This window comes from Aphidius gifuensis, linkage group LG5, assembly GCF_014905175.1.
Source record: "Aphidius gifuensis isolate YNYX2018 linkage group LG5, ASM1490517v1, whole genome shotgun sequence".
Lineage (NCBI taxonomy): Eukaryota > Metazoa > Arthropoda > Insecta > Hymenoptera > Braconidae > Aphidius > Aphidius gifuensis.
The window spans coordinates 2445513-2463688 of NC_057792.1; the positions used below are offsets into that span (position 1 = coordinate 2445513).

The following is an 18176-nucleotide window of genomic DNA, read 5'->3' on the forward strand; positions in this document are numbered from 1 at the left end:
AAAACAACAAATTTCAAGATAAACTATACATAAATTATTAATTTTCATTTATATATATTATTATATATTATATTTATTTTTTGACATAAAATTTAATGATGATAAATTCGCTTAAATTGTAAATATAACTCTCTACACTTGCATTTGTCAGTGTTTTATGGCAGAATGAAAGTGAATTCCCATCTGAGATAATCTGAACAACAAACTCACTGGCAACATGCTTTCGCAACTTGCTAAATTGTATCGGTTGTTTTTTTTTTTATTTTAAGAAAATAATAAAATTATTATTTTACGTATTATATTCTCGGTAGATGATATCCATTACAAACAAGCCATTAAATTAATAATGTAAATAATTTAAAAGATGACTCGTAGAAATAAAAAAAAAAAAACAAAAAATTATCATAATTACAGTGTCTGCTTAAAATTACATAACCAGAAAAATCAAAAAAAAAAAGTTTCACTTTCTTCCCTTGACTTGTTTTTTTATTAAAAAAAATTTTTGTTAAGTGGAGCATTTTTATCTTTCAAAAAATTGGGTGAAACAGAAATAAATATAAAAGTATAATTATATTATGTAAAAAAAAAAAAAAAAAAAATGATAAATCATTAGGTAGAAAGTTCAGGTGCAAAGTCAAGAATATAATTTATACATTAATAATTTATTTATTATTTAAAATTATAATTAATTTCATTTAGATCATGTGTATGATCGTCAATCAATAAATGATTTGTTGGCCTTGGGGAAATAGTCTATCGTGAGTTTATTACCCGAAGGAATGCTGAGAAAGTCACCAGGATAAAATTTGAACCCACAGATAAATTGTCATTTTATTTATTTATTTTAAAAATCATGTTGTTGTAGTTTTTTTAATGATTATATTTATTTATTTTGTTGCTATTATTTCAAATCGTGATCATGGTTATTCAAAGTATCGCTCGTTGTTTAAGTTTGGCGAAATCGATGCCAATATTGATATTCGATTGTCGCACATACTATTTTTACTGGAATTAAATACGCAACAATTCTTATACTGTTTTGATCCAATCATGGAGGAAAAGAAAGCGAAATACATAAATACACACATATTGATTTCTTGCAAAATAAATCAATTTTTTAAATATAAACATTTTTATTTAGCAAAATCAAAGGTTGTAAAAATTTATAACACTGTTTTATTAGTTAAATAATTTTTTTTATACGTTTTATCTATCTTTTATTTTTTTTACTATCGTGCATTGCTATTTTTCGAAAGATCTTTTGAACAAATAGCCGTAGAAAAATTATAAAGAAATTACGAAAAAAAATTTTTTATAATCGAAAAGTTCATCATTATTTTCGTAAATAAAAATTTAAATAGTTGAAAATTATATAAACTGTTTTGATTAATGAGTTATATTTTACAAATAATTTTTTACATTTTAAAATATTGAGTTTTTTTTTTTCTATCTGTCTCAGTTGCTGAGTACTTTTTTTTTGAGTGACATTGGTGAATGTGTTTAAGCATTTAAACAATGGAATAAAAAAAAATACATAAATAATTCTAAATAAATGGGAAAAAAAAAAAAACTAGAATAATAAAAATATATGGAGAAATAAAAAACAAAAATAAAATAAAATAACATTGTCCATATACATAAAACTGTGAAAGTTTGTTAGATCTTCGTCTCACAAGTACAAGTAGTTTGCAACCTGTTTGTGCGACACTTTACACTTTTATTATTATCATTATCATTATTATTATTAATTTCATGTATAGCAAGTTACTCCCATGTGGTTATTTCGCGTAATCTGAAATTTGTTTTTGATACTTATCTTGGCATTGAACATGTTGAAATAGTAAAAGAAATAAAAATAAAATAGGAGTGGAGAGTTGAGTGTCAAGGGCTTCATAGAAAATCATAGTAAAAAATTTTTAATAACAATTTACACAAGTAGTTTATACATAAATATTATTAACAATAAAAATTGACATGTATTTATGTTTATAAATAATTTCTTTATGATGATTAATAACTTATAAATATTATGTATTTATAATTGAAATATGAAAAAAGAAATGAATATTTAAATAAGATTTTTAAATAATTTTAGCTTAAATATATCCTTGAATATTAAAATAATATTAATACATAATAAAAATATATACATATTAGAAATTAAAAGAAGAATTTTTTTTTTTTTTTTTTTCAAACATAATTTTTTATAGCAAAATTTTTATTGAAAAGATAGAAATATATTTATGGCTTCGATGAAGCCTTGTCATTGATGTAAAATAAATAAAAAATTCTTAATAATTTATTTTATTTTTTAAATCATGAATTATTCATGAAATTTCTTGTAGATTTTTTTTTTCGATAAACAAAAATATATAATTTTTATTTATATCATTTTAAATATATATATTTAATCATTGTTAGTTTATTTTTTTTTTTTAAATATTTTATTTAGTTCAGTGGGAATGGATTACATGGAAGAATTGTGTAAGAATCATCAAATAAATTGAAATAATATTAAATTACCGTGCTTTAATCGGCATACATTATATTTCATTTACTCTACTGTTATATTTCTCCTTCTCTTTCATTTATTCTATTACGTTAGATGCTCGATATTCTGAACACGCCTTAGAACTCTTCATTCAATCATGACTGCATAACTTCAAGTACTCTCGCTTTCGATCCACTTTCCCCATTTTTTTTTTTTTTTTTATATTTTCTTTTATATTTAAAAATTAAAAACATATATATTTTTATTATATACCTAATGATAATAAAAAAAAACATGATAAATTTATTGAATTAAAAAATATAATAGACATAAAATTGTGAATTAAAAAGAAATTTAAAAAAAAACATCATTGATTTTATTTTTAGTAAAAATAATAAAAATATAATATAAGGTATTTGAATTAAAAAGAAATTTTAAAAAATAATTATTGATATAAAAATAAATTATTATAAAAAAAAAAAAACATCAAAAAATATTAAGAAAATTATTGCTTTTCAAATTTAAAAAATTATTTATTGAAAAATTGATATCATAATTCTTTTAAATTAAGAAAATAACGTTAATTTATTGTCAAGTATTTTTTTTTTTTCAAGTAACGAATATATGTTTGCAATAAAAAGATGAAAAAATTTAATGATATATCGTAAGATAAGATATTTGAGTGAGGAAGATCGAGGTTGTTATTCGCACAGCCTTGAATACAACTTTCACTCTTTCCCCTTGTTCTTGAGGAAGTCCTGAGGCTAAATATAATTTTTTTTTTAAATTAAACCTTTATATTTTGACATTTTGTTCCACCCTTTATATAAACCGGAAATAATTGCCCACGTGAAAAATTATAAAGATTTCATAACAGAGCTGTTGTGTTTTTATTTTAATATCATCTTATTGAATTTATAAAATTTTTATTTGTATACATAATAAAAAATATAATGAAGTTTGAGATGAAGTTTCTCTTTATTTCTTTGTATACATCTTAAATCTTAATGATTTTGTTACTTTGAAAAATTAATTATCAATGGACTTTTAAATTAGATTTTTTTTTGTCTATTTTACATTTTGTGCAAGTCATTTACAAAAAAAGAATCAATTAAACTAAAAATATTAAAAATATTTTTTTAAAATGTTCATTAAGATTATTTATAAAATTAAAATATAGAAATGCCTTTTTTGTTTTTTATAAACAGTAATTTTATTATTTGTAAAAGAGAAAGAAAATTATAAATTCGAGTTACGAAAATTTTAAAAATATTTGACAAACACAAGGTACTTAGTTGTGCAAATTAAGCTAAAAAGATAAGCAAATAAATATTTGCCTTTAGGCAGATGATGTAGATGACCACGTGTTTGTAAATAAATTTAACTTCCGAGTGGGAAAGTCCCATCGGTGAAAGTATTCGCATTTAAAAAGTAACGTGGGTTAGTTTCGCGACCTCGGCAAATCAAATTCCCCACTTAATAAAATTCCCAGAGAAATAATTTCTAAAATTGTTTTAAATATACATATAAATTAATTTTCAATATACCACAAATTGTTTAACCACAAACTATTAATTTTTTCTTACAAAATTATAACAAAAAAACAACATACTGAACACAAGTTTTTATATCACAATAAAAATATTTATTATCATATACGTTTTTTTCTTTTTTTTTTTTATAAAAAAGTAATAATAAGTAACTTTAGTCACGAAAAATATTTACATAGTCATGGTAATTATTATTTTGTTTTTTTTTTTTTTCGTTTGTATAAACAAAAAATTACTTGTAAAAAAAAAAAAATGTAATTTCATTTAGAAATTTGTTTTTTTTTTTTGGTAAAAATATTGACAATATTTAAAGTTGAAAAAAATTTAGTATAAAAATTAAATTAACAATTGTATTATTTATTGTTTATGGATAGCCAGGATGTTCATCGTGATGATGTTCTTCCTCGTGATGTTCATTTGGTACCCAAACTTTCTCCCATACTGGCTTTGTTACTTTCTTCCATGCTGGCACCTGCCACAAAAAATAATTAAAAAATTAAAAAAATTAATTAAACAAATTATTTATAAATTAATTTTTAACCTTAGTTTTTTTCCAAACTGGTACTGTATGACTTTTCCATTCATCTTTCCAAATTTTAACTTTTTGTGGTATCCAAACTTGTTTTTTTGATGGTACCCAAACTTTAACATTTTCTTCGGTCCATATTACTTTTGGTTTTTGTACTTTTTTCCATTGTTCAACTTGTGTTTCTTTCCATGCTGGAACTTGTATTTCTTTCCATGCTGGTACCTAATTTTTTTTAAAAAATAATTACATTTAAAATTTATTTAATAATTTTTTTTTTTTCACCTATATTTAATTATTACCTGAACTTTTTTCCATTCTTTTTTCCATTCTAAATTTTTTTTTTCTTGCCATATTTGTTTATATTCAATTTTCCATTTTAATTTTTTTTCCCATGTACCAGATGGTTGTTGTGGTTGTGGTGGTGAATAATCATAACCACTAGGTTCTGGTGGTCCATATGATTGAGCTGGTGGACCATAGGAAGGTGCTGGTGGACCATAGGAAGGTGCTGGTGGTCCATAAGAAGGTGCTGGTGGTCCATAAGAAGGTGCTGGTGCACTATAAGTTGGTGCTGGTGCTCCGTAAGTTGGTGCAGGTGCCCCATAAGATGAAGAAGGTCCACCAAAATTTTGTTGTGGTGGAGGAGCCCCGTAAGTATCCAATGGAGCTCTAAAAAATATTTAAATAATTTTCTTTCAATTTTATAACTTAAATATTAAAGAAAAAAACTTACTCTCGTTTTGTAACTGGTTCACTCGAAACTGACAATGTCAAAAACAGGACACACTCCAATACCACCTGAAAACACACCACAAATATATTTCACAAAATTATAAATTAATTTATTTTTTCTTTTAATTTAAATATATCACATTAAATTCACATGTAAATTATTTTTTTTCAATAATAGACACTTTATAATAAACACAAATAAATATATCACTGACCAATATTAAACGCCGCATTCTAAAATTTAAATTCTATTTCCAAATTTAAAAACAATATTCAATTGATTGAAGAAAAAAAAAAAAAAAAGTGCAAATATAAGTAAACGTTCACGTTTACAAACAACTCCCTTCTGGTAAAAAAATTCCAAGTTGTGTCGTTTTTATACTCTTGGATGAAAATAAAATAAAAAAAAAAAAAAAAACACAAACACAAGAGGCGTTTTGACATGCATGGAAGTTGGTGTGCCTAGAGAAAAATATATATAGTATATACAAAAAAAAAAAAAAAAAAAAAAAAGAGTTGTAGAGATGGATAAATATTACTATGGTAATTTTTTTTTCATTTCGTTTCCTTGGGAATTATTTGCCCTGCCCAGTGAAAGATTACCATCCATAGGATGATGAGTGGACACATTCACTCATTAATTTTTTTTTCCATAATTTTGTAGTAGGGATTATCACAATTCAACCAATCAAACTTATTCACAATAAAAATAATAATACATTAATTGAACATTCTCTCATAACACGTGGATACAAATAAACACTGAAAGCGTGAAATTATTATTTAAAAAATTCTTCAAACTTCAAGAAGTTATTATTAAAATTATCAAGATTATTACGATGTTGCAATATTAATTAATATTTTATTAAAATATATTTTTTTATTATTTTTTTAACAATTTTTAATTGTATAGAATTTTATTTTTGTTGATTTTTTTTTTTCCTGGACGGATATGTTATTTTTTTAGTTGGTTATTATTAATGTTTGCACATCTAAGCATTTCCGCTAAAAAAATTCATGTATCTTCAATTGTTGGTCTAATGGAGAAAGTTATTATGTTTTTTTTTTTTTCTACGGTCCAAACTACTTGTGTCATATGTGATATTTTTTTATAAATATTCAAATTTTTAAAAAACAGCTTTTTTGTTTATTTAAAAGTTTATTTTTTTAATTTTTATTTATTTTTATCTTTTGCAAAATTATTCGAATATATTGTCAATAAATTGTTGATACTTTACAACGATATTATCGATTTCTTTTTTATGTATTGAATTAGCAAAAAATTTTATTTATTTAAATTTCAACGATGACTTTTGTAACTTATTTTCTTTCGTTTTTACTTTTTACTTTTTTTTACATAAAATAATAATTGAGTAGATATTTTTAAAAACAATGAGATAATTTTTTAAATAAATTAAAATTTAAACTAAAATGATAAAGCTTTAAGTCATTAAAAATTTAAAATGTGCGGGTTTTTTTTTTTTTTCTCTTTTCACCAATTGTTTTAGGTAAAGAGTTTTTTTTTTTAAATAATAATACAATATATTACACTTTTTTATTTCCTCATTGAACATAATGCATTTATTTTCACGTCATGTGCGGGCCATTATCGGGACAGAATAACTCTCGCCTTATTACACAACAGCCGGTCTAGATAAATATACAAAAAATTATCAAAAATAAAAAATAAATAAATCAAGTACAAAAAAAAAAAAAAACATATATATTCATGAAAAAATTAATAAAAATACTCATGTATGTATTTCAATAGAAAATTAGATCGAAAAAAAAATTCTCTCGTAGTAATCGAAACAAAAAAAATACCAATCGAAATTTCGAAATACTTGATTTTTTTTAGAATAAAAAAATTTCTTTTTCATTTGAAATGAATGGAACTAATTTTAAAAAAATAAATAATTTAAATTTAAAAAATAACAATTGTGTTTATAAAAAAATTGAAATAAGATATATCTTGATTTTTAAGATTGTAGGTTGGCTTTCAGATTATTTAGTTGTAGCATAGAAAAAAAAATATATAAATTAAATTGACGAAGGAATAGGTCATTGTACCTTTGAATTAAATTTTCTTTTTTGTTGTTATATTTTCTGGATTATCAACTATGCCTCGAGCAATTGACTTTGACTTCTCTATCATTTGTAAAAGTAAGAAATAAAATTTCAAAAAAAAAATTCATTTATCGGTGTGTTAACCACTGTTCACTCAAGATCTTTGATTCAAGATGACCATATACCACTTTCACTTGTCTCGTAATTTTGCATTCTTTTTTTTTTTCTTATACTGTCTTAATTTTTTTTTTTTAATTTACTTTTTATTTATTTTCCTGCATAAGAAGACCTTCCTTTATTTTATTTTTTCTTTTTATTATTATTAATAATTTTTTCCTTGTATGGATTTTATATTGAGGATCTCTTATGAAATTTTGAGATGAAATATATAATTGATGCGTAAAAATTCGAAGAATGGAATTTCAAAATGAATTAATTGACGCGAAATGTTTATTTTTTTTTAATTTTTTCGAAGAGCCAGCTTGACCACTCTCTATTAAGAATATTTTCTTGGACATTTATTTATTTTTAATTTATTTTTACCATTCACCAATATTATATTTTGCAAGTGAAATTATTTTTTTTATATCAATTTCGTTTTTATTTTTGGATAAAAACAAATTATAAATATATAAATAATAATTTTACAAATAATGGTCCTTTCCCCTTGTACTTTCTTACTTGATTTTTTTTATTAACCATAGTATTTTTTTTTTTATTTAAATTAAATTATATATAATTATTATATTTTAAGTATCTTGAATATTTAATTATTTTTTTAAAATATATCCAAGTTAATTGGTAGAAACATTAATTTATTATTTCATTTTTTTTTTTCATTTTCAAGAAAGAATTTGTATAAACTTTTTTAGCCAAAACATGAATTAAAAAATTAATATAAATATTAATTAATAATTGCCAATTAATCAGCATTAATTTTATTTTATTTTTCAAAATTTTTTTTTTGTTTAATGAATTGTTTAATGGAATCTCATTGACTCGCTGCTCCAGTCGTTCTTAAATTTCGAAAAATGATTTTTACAATTTCGCTCATTTTTTCCCTCATTATTTAAAAATCCATTTAAATAATCACTTCATGCTAACCACGCCGATAACAAGCTAATCATCATCATTTTTTTTTACCAAGATTATAAATATGAAAGATGATTTTTTTTTTATTATAATCTTCAAATAATTAGCAGGATATTTTGCTTTTTTTTTTTTTGTTTTTAGTTTAATGATGGATAAAAGAAATTATTTTATTATTTTTTTATTTTTTTTCCATCAAATATATGTGTGTGTGTACCTTTCACAATACTTTCTCAAGAAATAGGAGTAGGCAATATCGACGACACAATCACATTGGAATTCCTCTGTAAACTTGACCTAGAGATTTTTTTTTTTTTTTTTGGCATTTTTTAATTATTTCATTTATTTTTTAAATTTTTTTCTTTAGTTTTGGGAATGTGATTTCACGGGACAAAATCCCAGTGTATCGGACGTATCTGACCACCAGATTGGATAATTTTTTTTTATTTTTTTCTGTCTCGTGTCGATTTCACATCTCACTCAAACAAACCGACAACGTACTTACACAACCGATCCTTTTTTTTTTTTTATTTTTATAATTTTATTTTTTTTAATACTTCTTTATACAACTTTGCAAAGTTTCCGGATCTTGGTAAGAGGGTTGGCTGAAAAAGTGAAATTATATTTTTTTTTTTTCGGTGGGAGTAATTGAGCATCCATCGATTTTATGATGAAATAGTTATCAAATATTATTTTTATTATTGAAGATATAATATTATCTATGTTGTTTTAATATTTTCAATAATAAAAATACACTCAGTCTTTATGTTAAAAAATAAATCTTGTTTTTTAAATATTTAAAAAACAAAAAAGATTAGTAAACATGATATTAACGATGATGACAAATCTTGTGTCAACACTTATTAAAAAGCAAGTGTTAAATAGTTTTAGCTACCGAATTTAAACATATAAAAAAATACACACCTTACTCAACGTTTTTTTGTTTTATTTATTTATTTAATTTTTTGTCAGTTTTTTACATTAATATATCGTGCTCGTTAAATAATTCTACAGCCTCGTTTTAATTTTATAATCCCTTGGTCCAACAAGTGGTTTAAAATTATTCAACAAGAATTATTCAAGAGTTTGTTTTACTTTTTTATTTAATTACACTTGATGGAAAAAAAAAATACTGGGAGTTGATAATATACAAACAAAAATTTCCCTTCAACAAAATAACTGACAATTTTTTTATTTGTTAGTATTTACTTGAAAAATAAATTTATATTATCATAAAAATAAATTTCATTAAAAGTATAATCTTAAATATCATGTAATCCAAAAAATGTACTAATTAAAATAAAAGATAATTGAGATTACATTATTAACATAGAGATATTGCTTTTGATAGCTAGACATGATGATAAGATATTAAATTATTTCCTAATATCTGATAAAAACTGGTACTGATATTTATTTCATTATTGATTTATTTTTTGTTCTGTCATCATGTTTAAATTTTTCTTCACAGTAATATCACTAATTATATTTCTTTCGCATGGTAAGTATTACTTTATAAATTATTCTTCAAATCAATTATAAAATTCAAAGGATTTACATATATATAAATTTTTTAACTGTAAAATATATGAAGTTTTTTATTTTTAGGCCAAGTACATGCAAGAAAAGGCTATGGTAATTATGAACAAGAATGGGACTACGTGACAGTCCGACCAAATGCCCAAATGTTTTGGTGGTTACACTATGTAAATCCTCTCAATTCATCAACGAATGGTAATTTTTCTGTTTACGAAAAACCATTATTAATATGGCTACAAGGTGGTCCAGGTGCATCCTCAACTGGCTATGGAAATTTCGAGGAACTTGGACCAATTGATTTGGATGGTAATCAACGTAATCACACCTGGATAAATGACTACAATGTTTTATTCATTGACAATCCAATTGGCAGTGGTTTTAGTCATGCTGAATCTTTTTCAGCTTATGCTAAAACAAATCTTGAAATTGCTGAAGATTTACTTGAATGTATACGTAATTTTTATTATAAATTACCAGAATTTATTGATGTTCCAACATATATTACTGCTGAATCATACGGTGGTAAAATGGCTGCTGAATTTGCTCTTCTTTGGTTCAAAGTACGATAAGGATTTATCTATTTTTTTTTTTAAATCATTAATAAATAATCTCAGCTGTTATCATTGATTTTAATTTTTTTTTTTTTTGTATTTTACCTAGGAACAAAAGGAAAAAAAAATTGAAAGTAATTTAAAAGGTGTGGCTTTGGGAGATTCATGGATATCACCAATTGATTCAGTCATTTCATGGGCTCCATTTCTTCTCAACACGGTATGATTTTATATTTTATTTTTGCTAAAATGAATAAACGAAATTTTAATTAATTTTTTTTGGATAAATTCAGGGTATGATTGACATAAGAGGCTATGATTTAATACAAAAATCAATTGAAGCAACAAAATTAGCTGTGGAACAAGAAAGATGGCAAGAAGCAACAAATTTATGGGGTCGAACTGAAAATGTCATAATGGAAATAGTCAATAACATTGACTTTTACAATATTCTAGAAAAAAAAAAACCAAATGATTATTTCGATATTCGAGATGAGCTTCTTGATAAATTAATGAATAGTGATGTTAAAGAAGCATTGGGTCTTAATGTTACATGGGGTGAACAATCATCAAGAGTATTTAGTATTTTAAGTGGTGATTTTATGAAACCAGCTGTTCATATTGTTGAAAGATTATTAAATGAAACTAATCTTGAAATTTTTGTATTCACTGGTCAGCTTGATTTAATTGTTGCAACACCTGGAACACTTGCTTGGGTTGAAGCACTCAAATGGCATGGTAAAAAAAAATGGGAAACATCTGAAAGAAAAACAGTTGTTGTTGACAATATCATCGAGGGTTACGTCAAAGAATATTCAAACTTTAAAATGTACTGGATCAATCGATCTGGTCATATGGTAAATAAATTCATTAAATTATTTTTTTTTCATTTTACAATTATATTTTAAGATTAAATTAATTATTTATCAACAGGTTCCAAGAGACAATCCATATGCAACAAAAGCCATGCTTCAACACTTGACTAAATTGTAAAAAATAAATAAATAAATATAATTGAAAGAAAAATAATTATTTATCGTTGAATTTTATTAGTTAAATATTATTTTTTATATACTATTATTTAGTTGGCTTTATTTTTTATTTATCATCAAGTTTTAAATAATATATTATTTTTTTCACAATTTATATTGAGGCTAATGACTTGAATATTTTTTTTATTTTATAATAAATTTTGCCAAGTATTTTTATCAGTGCTAAAACGACATTTGCCATGTCTGTATCTATCAGGATCATCGTGGCTATTGTTTGCCTACTCGTCAGTGGTAATTAAAAAATGATTAATTATTTGAAAAAAAAAAATATACATGACTTATGTAATATCTATTTTTCTTGTATTGATAAATTAATTATTTTTGGACAGATGAAACAGAGGGTAAACAAGGTTTTGGTCCTGGAGAACAAGATTGGGGTCATGTAAAAGTGCGTGAACATGCATACATGTTCTGGTGGCTTTATTTTGTCAATCCACCATGTGAATCATCGAATAATAATTATTCAGTGTATGATAAACCTTTGTTAATATGGCTACAAGGTGGACCAGGTTCATCATCAAGTGGTTATGGGAATTTCAATGAACTTGGACCAATTGACTTGGATGGAAAACCACGTAATCACACCTGGATAAATGATTACAATGTTTTATTTATTGACAATCCAGTTGGAACTGGTTTTAGTTATACAACAAATTTCCTTGGTTTTACTGAAAGTAATCATGAAATTGGTGTTGATCTTGTTGAATGTATACGTGGATTTTTGGATATATATCAAAAATTTAAAAACACATCAACGTATATTACTGCCGAGTCGTATGGTGGTAAAATGGCTGCTGAGTTTGCTCTTCTTTGGTTCAAAGTAAATATATAAATATTCATTATTTGAAAATAATTTATTGTTAAATAATTTTTTTTTATTTTTTATTTTTATAGGAACAAGAGAATAAAAAAATTGAGAGCAATTTAAAAGGCATTGCACTGGGAAATCCATGGATATCACCAATTGATTCAACTCTTTCTTGGGCTCCATTTCTTTTACAGACAGTAATTATTTTTTTTTTTCTATTTATTCATTTAATTATTATAAATATAAATTGGTTATTTTTATTTTTACATCAGGGTTTAATTGATTATACTGACTACGAAAAAATAAATAAACAAGCTTTAGAAATGAAATATGCAATTGAGAAAGGAAAATGGTTAATTGCTCAACAAAAATTTCGATCTACATTTGCGATTATTCGAAAAGTAACTAAAAATATTGATGTATATAATTTTATAAAACCAAGATCTCTTTATGAAAATAGTTCATCAAATGTAAATGATGAAAAAAGTCCACAGTGGATTAACAAAATGAATGATGTTAAAAAAACATTAAATATCAGTAGTACATGGGGTGAACATCAATCAAGTGTAATACATTTTTTAATGATTGATGATTTAAAACCAGTAACTCATATCATTGAAGAAATATTAAATAATACAAATCTTGATGTGTTTGTTTATTCTGGACAATTTGATATAGTTGTACCAACATCTGGTACACTTGCATGGATTGAAAATTTAAAATGGAAACATGATGATGAATGGAAAAATTCAACAAGATATCCACTTGTTATTGATGATATCATTGAAGGATATTTTAAAGAATTTAATCACTTTAAAGTCTACTGGGTCATGCGCTCTGGTCACATGGTAAAATATATTTCTTTTTAATTTTTAATATTTTTCAATTATCAACGAGGAAATATTTATTTATTTTTAGGTTCCTGCAGATAATCCTTCAGCAATGAAACAAATATTAAAACATCTGACAAAAGGTTAATATTTTTTATCAAATTGTTTTTATATTTTCTTTTTTGTCTATTTTCAATCCGGTTGATTTATCATTTAAAGATTCCTGATCTAAGTCCATCTATTTTTATTTTTTTTTACACAACAAAGTCATTAAGACACACACACAAATTTATACGTATCCAATATTTTAATGATTAATTTTAAATACAAGTAAAAAATATATATTTTTAATATTATTTATTGTGTTGGTGTTGACTTTGATGTCGACTAGCTTCAACGTCGTTTTGTCACTTTGACTGGTTCATTTCGCTATAAATTCAATTTTTTTTTTCCATTAAAATTAATGTTCCAATGATTTAAATAAATAGAAAATTTAAAATATAGTCAAAGTAATATTTCCATTATAATTTTTACCTTTTTCGAAATTAATTTTTTACTATTGAAATTATAAAAAATATATTAAACATTTAATAATAAAAATAAAAAATTTTTTAAATAAATAAAATAACAATAAATTTAAAAAAACAATTTATATTTAAAAAAATACTGATAAAATTTGAACAACATTAAAATAACAATAGTTTTTTATTTTTTTAACATTTCTTGTATTTCTTGTAAACTTTTACCATTTGTTTTTGGTAAAAATAAAAATGCATAAATAGAAAGTGCAATCATAAATGCACCATATAAAAAATAAATATTATAATCAATAATATCATACAATGGTTGATAAATTTTAGTTGATATTGATGCTGTTAAACCACTGACAATGTTAACAATACAAAGTGAAATAAATTTAACATTTTGAGCAAATATTTCACTCATATATGTACCAAGACAAATACTTACACCATAACTTAAAAATATTTTTCTTACTATTAATGAACCAACTAATAAACAAGACAATATATTATCACTAAATATATTTTTATCAATAATAACATAATAAACACCAAGTGTTACCAATGACAATGCGACAAATAAACTAGACACACCAAGTAAATACTTTCTTTCAAATTTATCATTTGTTAGCATTCCAATGATACTTGCTATGAAACTCAATGCTGTCATTGTTGCAATGATAATTGTCTTATTTTTATAATCATTAAGAATAATACCACTATAATAACTCATTGTATATTGTCCACTAAATTGTAATAGCAATACAATAATTATAATTTTAATAAGACTAATAATATTTTGTGATTTAATTAATTCATAAAGTACATCATAAAAAGTTAATGATTTATCATTATTAACATAACTTTTTAATGTTTCTAATTCATTTTCACAATTAACATCTGGACGATAAAATTTAACAGCATTAAATGCTTTTTTATCTTTATTTTTTTTAATAAAATAATATGGTGATTTTGGTAGCCAATAGAATGATGATAAAAATATAAATATAAATATACAAACAAATAATGAAAATTCAGATAAACTTAATTTATCACCAAGTACGTTGCCCAGTATTTGTCCAAAATTCATACCAACATTACGTAAACCACTTAGAGTACCACGATAATTTGGATTTGATATTTCACCAATGTAAAGTGGTACAATAACATTAGACATACCTAATGCAAAACCTGTTATTAATCTTGATGCAATAATCATATCAACTGTGTATGCAATTGCTTGAATTAAAAATCCAAATGCTTCAATAATACCAACCCATGTTAATGATGTTTTTGTACCATATATTGATGATATTATTGCACCAATAATTGCACCAATTGTACGTCCGATATCACTTGATGATGCTATCCATGATGCATCATTTTTATTTATTATTATTGGTGATGATGGTAACATTAAATTTGGTAATGCTGAGACAGTCCATCCTATCATTAAACCCAATGTGTTGGCAAATAGAAATACTGTTGATAAATATTTTTATTTTAATTAAAAAAAAATTAATGAATATTATTTCAAACTTACATTCTATTCCGACAATCCATTGTGTTTTATTTTTTATTTTAACATCACTTGAAATATCCGAATTTATATCTTTGTCACTCAACATTTGATAGATGAATTTAATTCTAATGTTGTAATTAATTTTTTTTTTAAATTAACTTTGAATATATGCATTTAAAAAATACAAGTTTCTATTTGATATAAATTATAGAAACGTGTTGGTAAATAGTGTGTGTGGTTACTTGAATTATTAATCTTGTAAAGAGCTTGGTGATAGACTAGCCAGGAAATTTCAATGATGAGTGGCCTTGATGACACTGATGCATTGTGTTAAATTTATTTGTGTATGTATTATTTATATGATAACATTATTTATTAATCCAACCCATAGATGTCAGTTTTTTTTATTTATTATTATTTAATTATTTAATTGAGCAGTGTTGAGATTTAAATAAAAAATATATATATATGCTTTTTTTTTTTTTTTCTATATGTGTTAACAGCTGAATTATTGTCTGGCTGTTATCTGGCAGAGTCGTTGGCTTTATTTTTATTTATTTTTTTTTTTCATCAATATTTTTATCGAATTCATGATAATATTTATTTCTTTGTTTTAATCTTTTGTCATGTATATGTCGTCGTGTGTGTAATAAACTGATTATAGAAAAAATATCAAAGAAAAATCGAAAATAGAATTTCGATAGCTTGTTTTTATGTTGAAAAAATTATATTTTTTATTTTTTTATTTATAAAACCTCTCCTCTTTCTGTTTGTGATAAAAAAAATATTTTTAAATAAATTTATAAAGTTATTATAATAGTATAAATTATAAAATAAATTTCGAAATATTAAAATTAATTTTTTTTATTTCAGTCAATTCTATGCTTTATTATTTTTCACACAATCAAATAATCAATGAAAAAAAAAAAAACAAATTTAATCAATTTTAAAAATATCTGATTTTTATTTACATAGAAAAAAAAATTTTTATTATTTATTTGCATGTTTTGTTTCTATCATAATTTGAATTTCTTCAAGTGTTTTTCCATTTGTTTCTGATAGAAAAATAATTGTAAAAAAAAATAACAACATTGTTAAAAATGCATAAAAGAAATAAATATTATAACCAATTGTATCAAGTAAAGGTTGATACAACAACACTGATAAAGATGATAACAATCCACTAATAATAGTAACAATAGATATTGATAAAAATTTAATATTTGGTGGAAATATTTCACTAAGAATCGCATAAACAATAGGTGATATTCCATAAGTTGTAAACAATTTTCTAAACAACAATGAACCAACAAGCATATAATTTAATAAATTTTCATCAAACATATTATTTTCAAGTAAAATATAATAAGAACCAAGTACACTGAGTGAAATTGTAACCATTATACTCGAAAAACAAAGTAATATTTTTCTACCAAATATATGACTAGTTAAAATTGACAATAAACTACCAACAAAACCTGATCCTGTTATCAATGGAATAATTAATGATTTATATTCAACATTTTCAAGAATAATTCCTGTATATTGATTGACAGTTGTTGGTCCACTCATTTGTTGTAAAAATATTAACACAATTATTTTAAAAAGTCCAAGTCTATTATGAGGAATCATAAATTCATGATAAATATCTAAAAATGACATTGTTTTTTTTTTTTTAATAAATGTTTTAAGTGATAAAATTTCTGTACTTGCATCAATATCTGGACGATAAAATTCAATAGCAGCATGAGCTTTATGATCATTGTTGTTATATATAAAATAATAGGGTGACTGTGGCAACCAATAAAATGATAACAAAAAAATTCCAACGAAAACATTCATGATATATGCAAATTCATCGAAATCTAATTTATCACCGAGTACATTGCCAGTTACTTGTCCAATATTATTTCCCATTGAACGAAGACCACTAAATGCACCACGATACAATGGATTTGATATTTCACCAATGAACATTGGCATCACAACATTCAGCATACCATATGAACATCCAGTTACAAAACGTGATGTTATCAATATATTAACTGAACTTGTAAATATTAAAAATATTAAGCCTATTGATTCGATGATACTAGTTATAATTAATGATGTTTTTGTTCCACATTTTGTCGAAATAATTGCAGCTATTATTGCACCAATTATTAGACCAATATTTGGTGCTGTTAGTATCATTGATATGTCTTTATTGTCAACTGGTACTGAAGATGTTGGACTTAGTAATTTTGGCAGGATTGGAACAATCCATCCTAAAACTCCTCCCATTGTTGTTGAAATCCAAAATACTTGTTGATTAAAACAATAACAAGTTTATTTGTTGTTTAATTTTTTTTGTTTTTTTATTTTTTGATAATTTTATACTCACTTTCAATTGCTACTATCCATTGTGACCATTGTGTTTTTATTTTCATTGTTTTTTTTTGTTTTATATACTTGATGTTAGACAATTGTTTAGTGATGATTGTTCAATCATTGACTGATTCGTAAAAACATCAAAAATATATTTGATATTTAAATAATATAAATCATCGAAAACAATGATAATGGATGTTGTTGATTTTAATATTTTTATCATATCGTGACCTTTCTGATTATAAAATATCTTGATTTTTTTTTTCGTGTATTAGCCATGATTTTGATGTGATTTAATGATTGGAAAAAATTATCAAATAATTATGAAATCATCCAGATGAAAATGTACTGAATTAATAAATTTAAAATATATTTTTTTTTCATAACTAAGCATGAAGCATTGATGGTGATTAAACACATGGTACATTTTATGGTCTGCAAAACAAATAAATAGTTTTAGATATTGATTTATAAAAAAAATTAAATTTAATATTTGTTTAACTTATCTCATTTCGTTATCTTGAT

At 23.5% G+C, this 18176-nt stretch overlaps 4 protein-coding genes across 4 annotated transcripts; 2 read left to right on the forward strand and 2 right to left on the reverse strand.

Moving 5' to 3' along the window:
• Positions 1-4404: 4404 nt before the first annotated feature.
• LOC122856870 (pollen-specific leucine-rich repeat extensin-like protein 2) lies at positions 4405-5659 on the reverse strand. The gene is made up of 5 exons (XM_044158750.1): positions 5518-5659; positions 5304-5368; positions 4870-5239; positions 4583-4792; positions 4405-4513 (listed from the first exon to the last, which is right to left on the reverse strand). The coding sequence occupies exons 1-5, from the start codon at positions 5533-5535 to the stop codon at positions 4406-4408; spliced, it is 771 nt and encodes a 256-aa protein (XP_044014685.1). The 5' UTR covers positions 5536-5659; the 3' UTR covers position 4405.
• A 167-nt stretch (positions 5660-5826) lies between these two features.
• On the forward strand, positions 5827-11574 carry LOC122856173 (retinoid-inducible serine carboxypeptidase-like). Its single transcript, XM_044157867.1, has 6 exons — positions 5827-5845; positions 9915-9959; positions 10067-10557; positions 10658-10768; positions 10842-11405; positions 11482-11574. The coding sequence occupies exons 1-6, from the start codon at positions 5827-5829 to the stop codon at positions 11539-11541; spliced, it is 1290 nt and encodes a 429-aa protein (XP_044013802.1). The 3' UTR covers positions 11542-11574.
• A 165-nt stretch (positions 11575-11739) lies between these two features.
• LOC122856834 (retinoid-inducible serine carboxypeptidase-like) lies at positions 11740-13727 on the forward strand. Its single transcript, XM_044158697.1, has 5 exons — positions 11740-11831; positions 11930-12420; positions 12495-12605; positions 12681-13256; positions 13327-13727. Exons 1-5 carry the CDS (start codon positions 11780-11782, stop codon positions 13384-13386), a joined length of 1290 nt encoding a protein of 429 aa, XP_044014632.1. The 5' UTR covers positions 11740-11779; the 3' UTR covers positions 13387-13727.
• Positions 13728-13943: 216 nt separating this feature from the next.
• Positions 13944-17825, reverse strand: LOC122856174 (facilitated trehalose transporter Tret1-like). Its single transcript, XM_044157868.1, has 4 exons — positions 17665-17825; positions 16284-17584; positions 15303-15429; positions 13944-15241 (listed from the first exon to the last, which is right to left on the reverse strand). Exons 1-4 carry the CDS (start codon positions 17708-17710, stop codon positions 13944-13946), a joined length of 2772 nt encoding a protein of 923 aa, XP_044013803.1. The 5' UTR covers positions 17711-17825.
• Positions 17826-18176: the final 351 nt, after the last annotated feature.

Bases quoted from the DNA above. Each gene is read 5' to 3' on its own strand.
- LOC122856174 (XM_044157868.1), bottom strand. From the start codon at position 17,710: ATGAAAATAAAAACACAATGGTCACAATGGATAGTAGCAATTGAAA. The intron at 15,430-16,283 runs GCAAATAAATAA...AGTTAATTTAAA, and splicing joins TTATGATAGAAACAAAACAT to AAAAAAATTAATTACAACAT. The intron at 15,242-15,302 runs GTAAGTTTGAAA...ATTTATCAACAG, and splicing joins ATGGATTGTCGGAATAGAAT to TATTTCTATTTGCCAACACA.
- LOC122856870 (XM_044158750.1), bottom strand. The intron at 4,793-4,869 runs GTAATAATTAAA...AAAAAAAATTAG, and splicing joins AAGAATGGAAAAAAGTTCAG to GTACCAGCATGGAAAGAAAT. The intron at 4,514-4,582 runs GTTAAAAATTAA...TTTTTGTGGCAG, and splicing joins CAGTTTGGAAAAAAACTAAG to GTGCCAGCATGGAAGAAAGT.
- LOC122856173 (XM_044157867.1), top strand. The intron at 9,960-10,066 runs GTAAGTATTACT...TTTTATTTTTAG, and splicing joins AATTATATTTCTTTCGCATG to GCCAAGTACATGCAAGAAAA. The intron at 11,406-11,481 runs GTAAATAAATTC...ATTTATCAACAG, and splicing joins TCAATCGATCTGGTCATATG to GTTCCAAGAGACAATCCATA.
- LOC122856834 (XM_044158697.1), top strand. From the start codon at position 11,780: ATGTCTGTATCTATCAGGATCATCGTGGCTATTGTTTGCCTACTCGTC. The intron at 12,606-12,680 runs GTAATTATTTTT...TTTTTACATCAG, and splicing joins CTCCATTTCTTTTACAGACA to GGTTTAATTGATTATACTGA. The intron at 13,257-13,326 runs GTAAAATATATT...ATTTATTTTTAG, and splicing joins TCATGCGCTCTGGTCACATG to GTTCCTGCAGATAATCCTTC.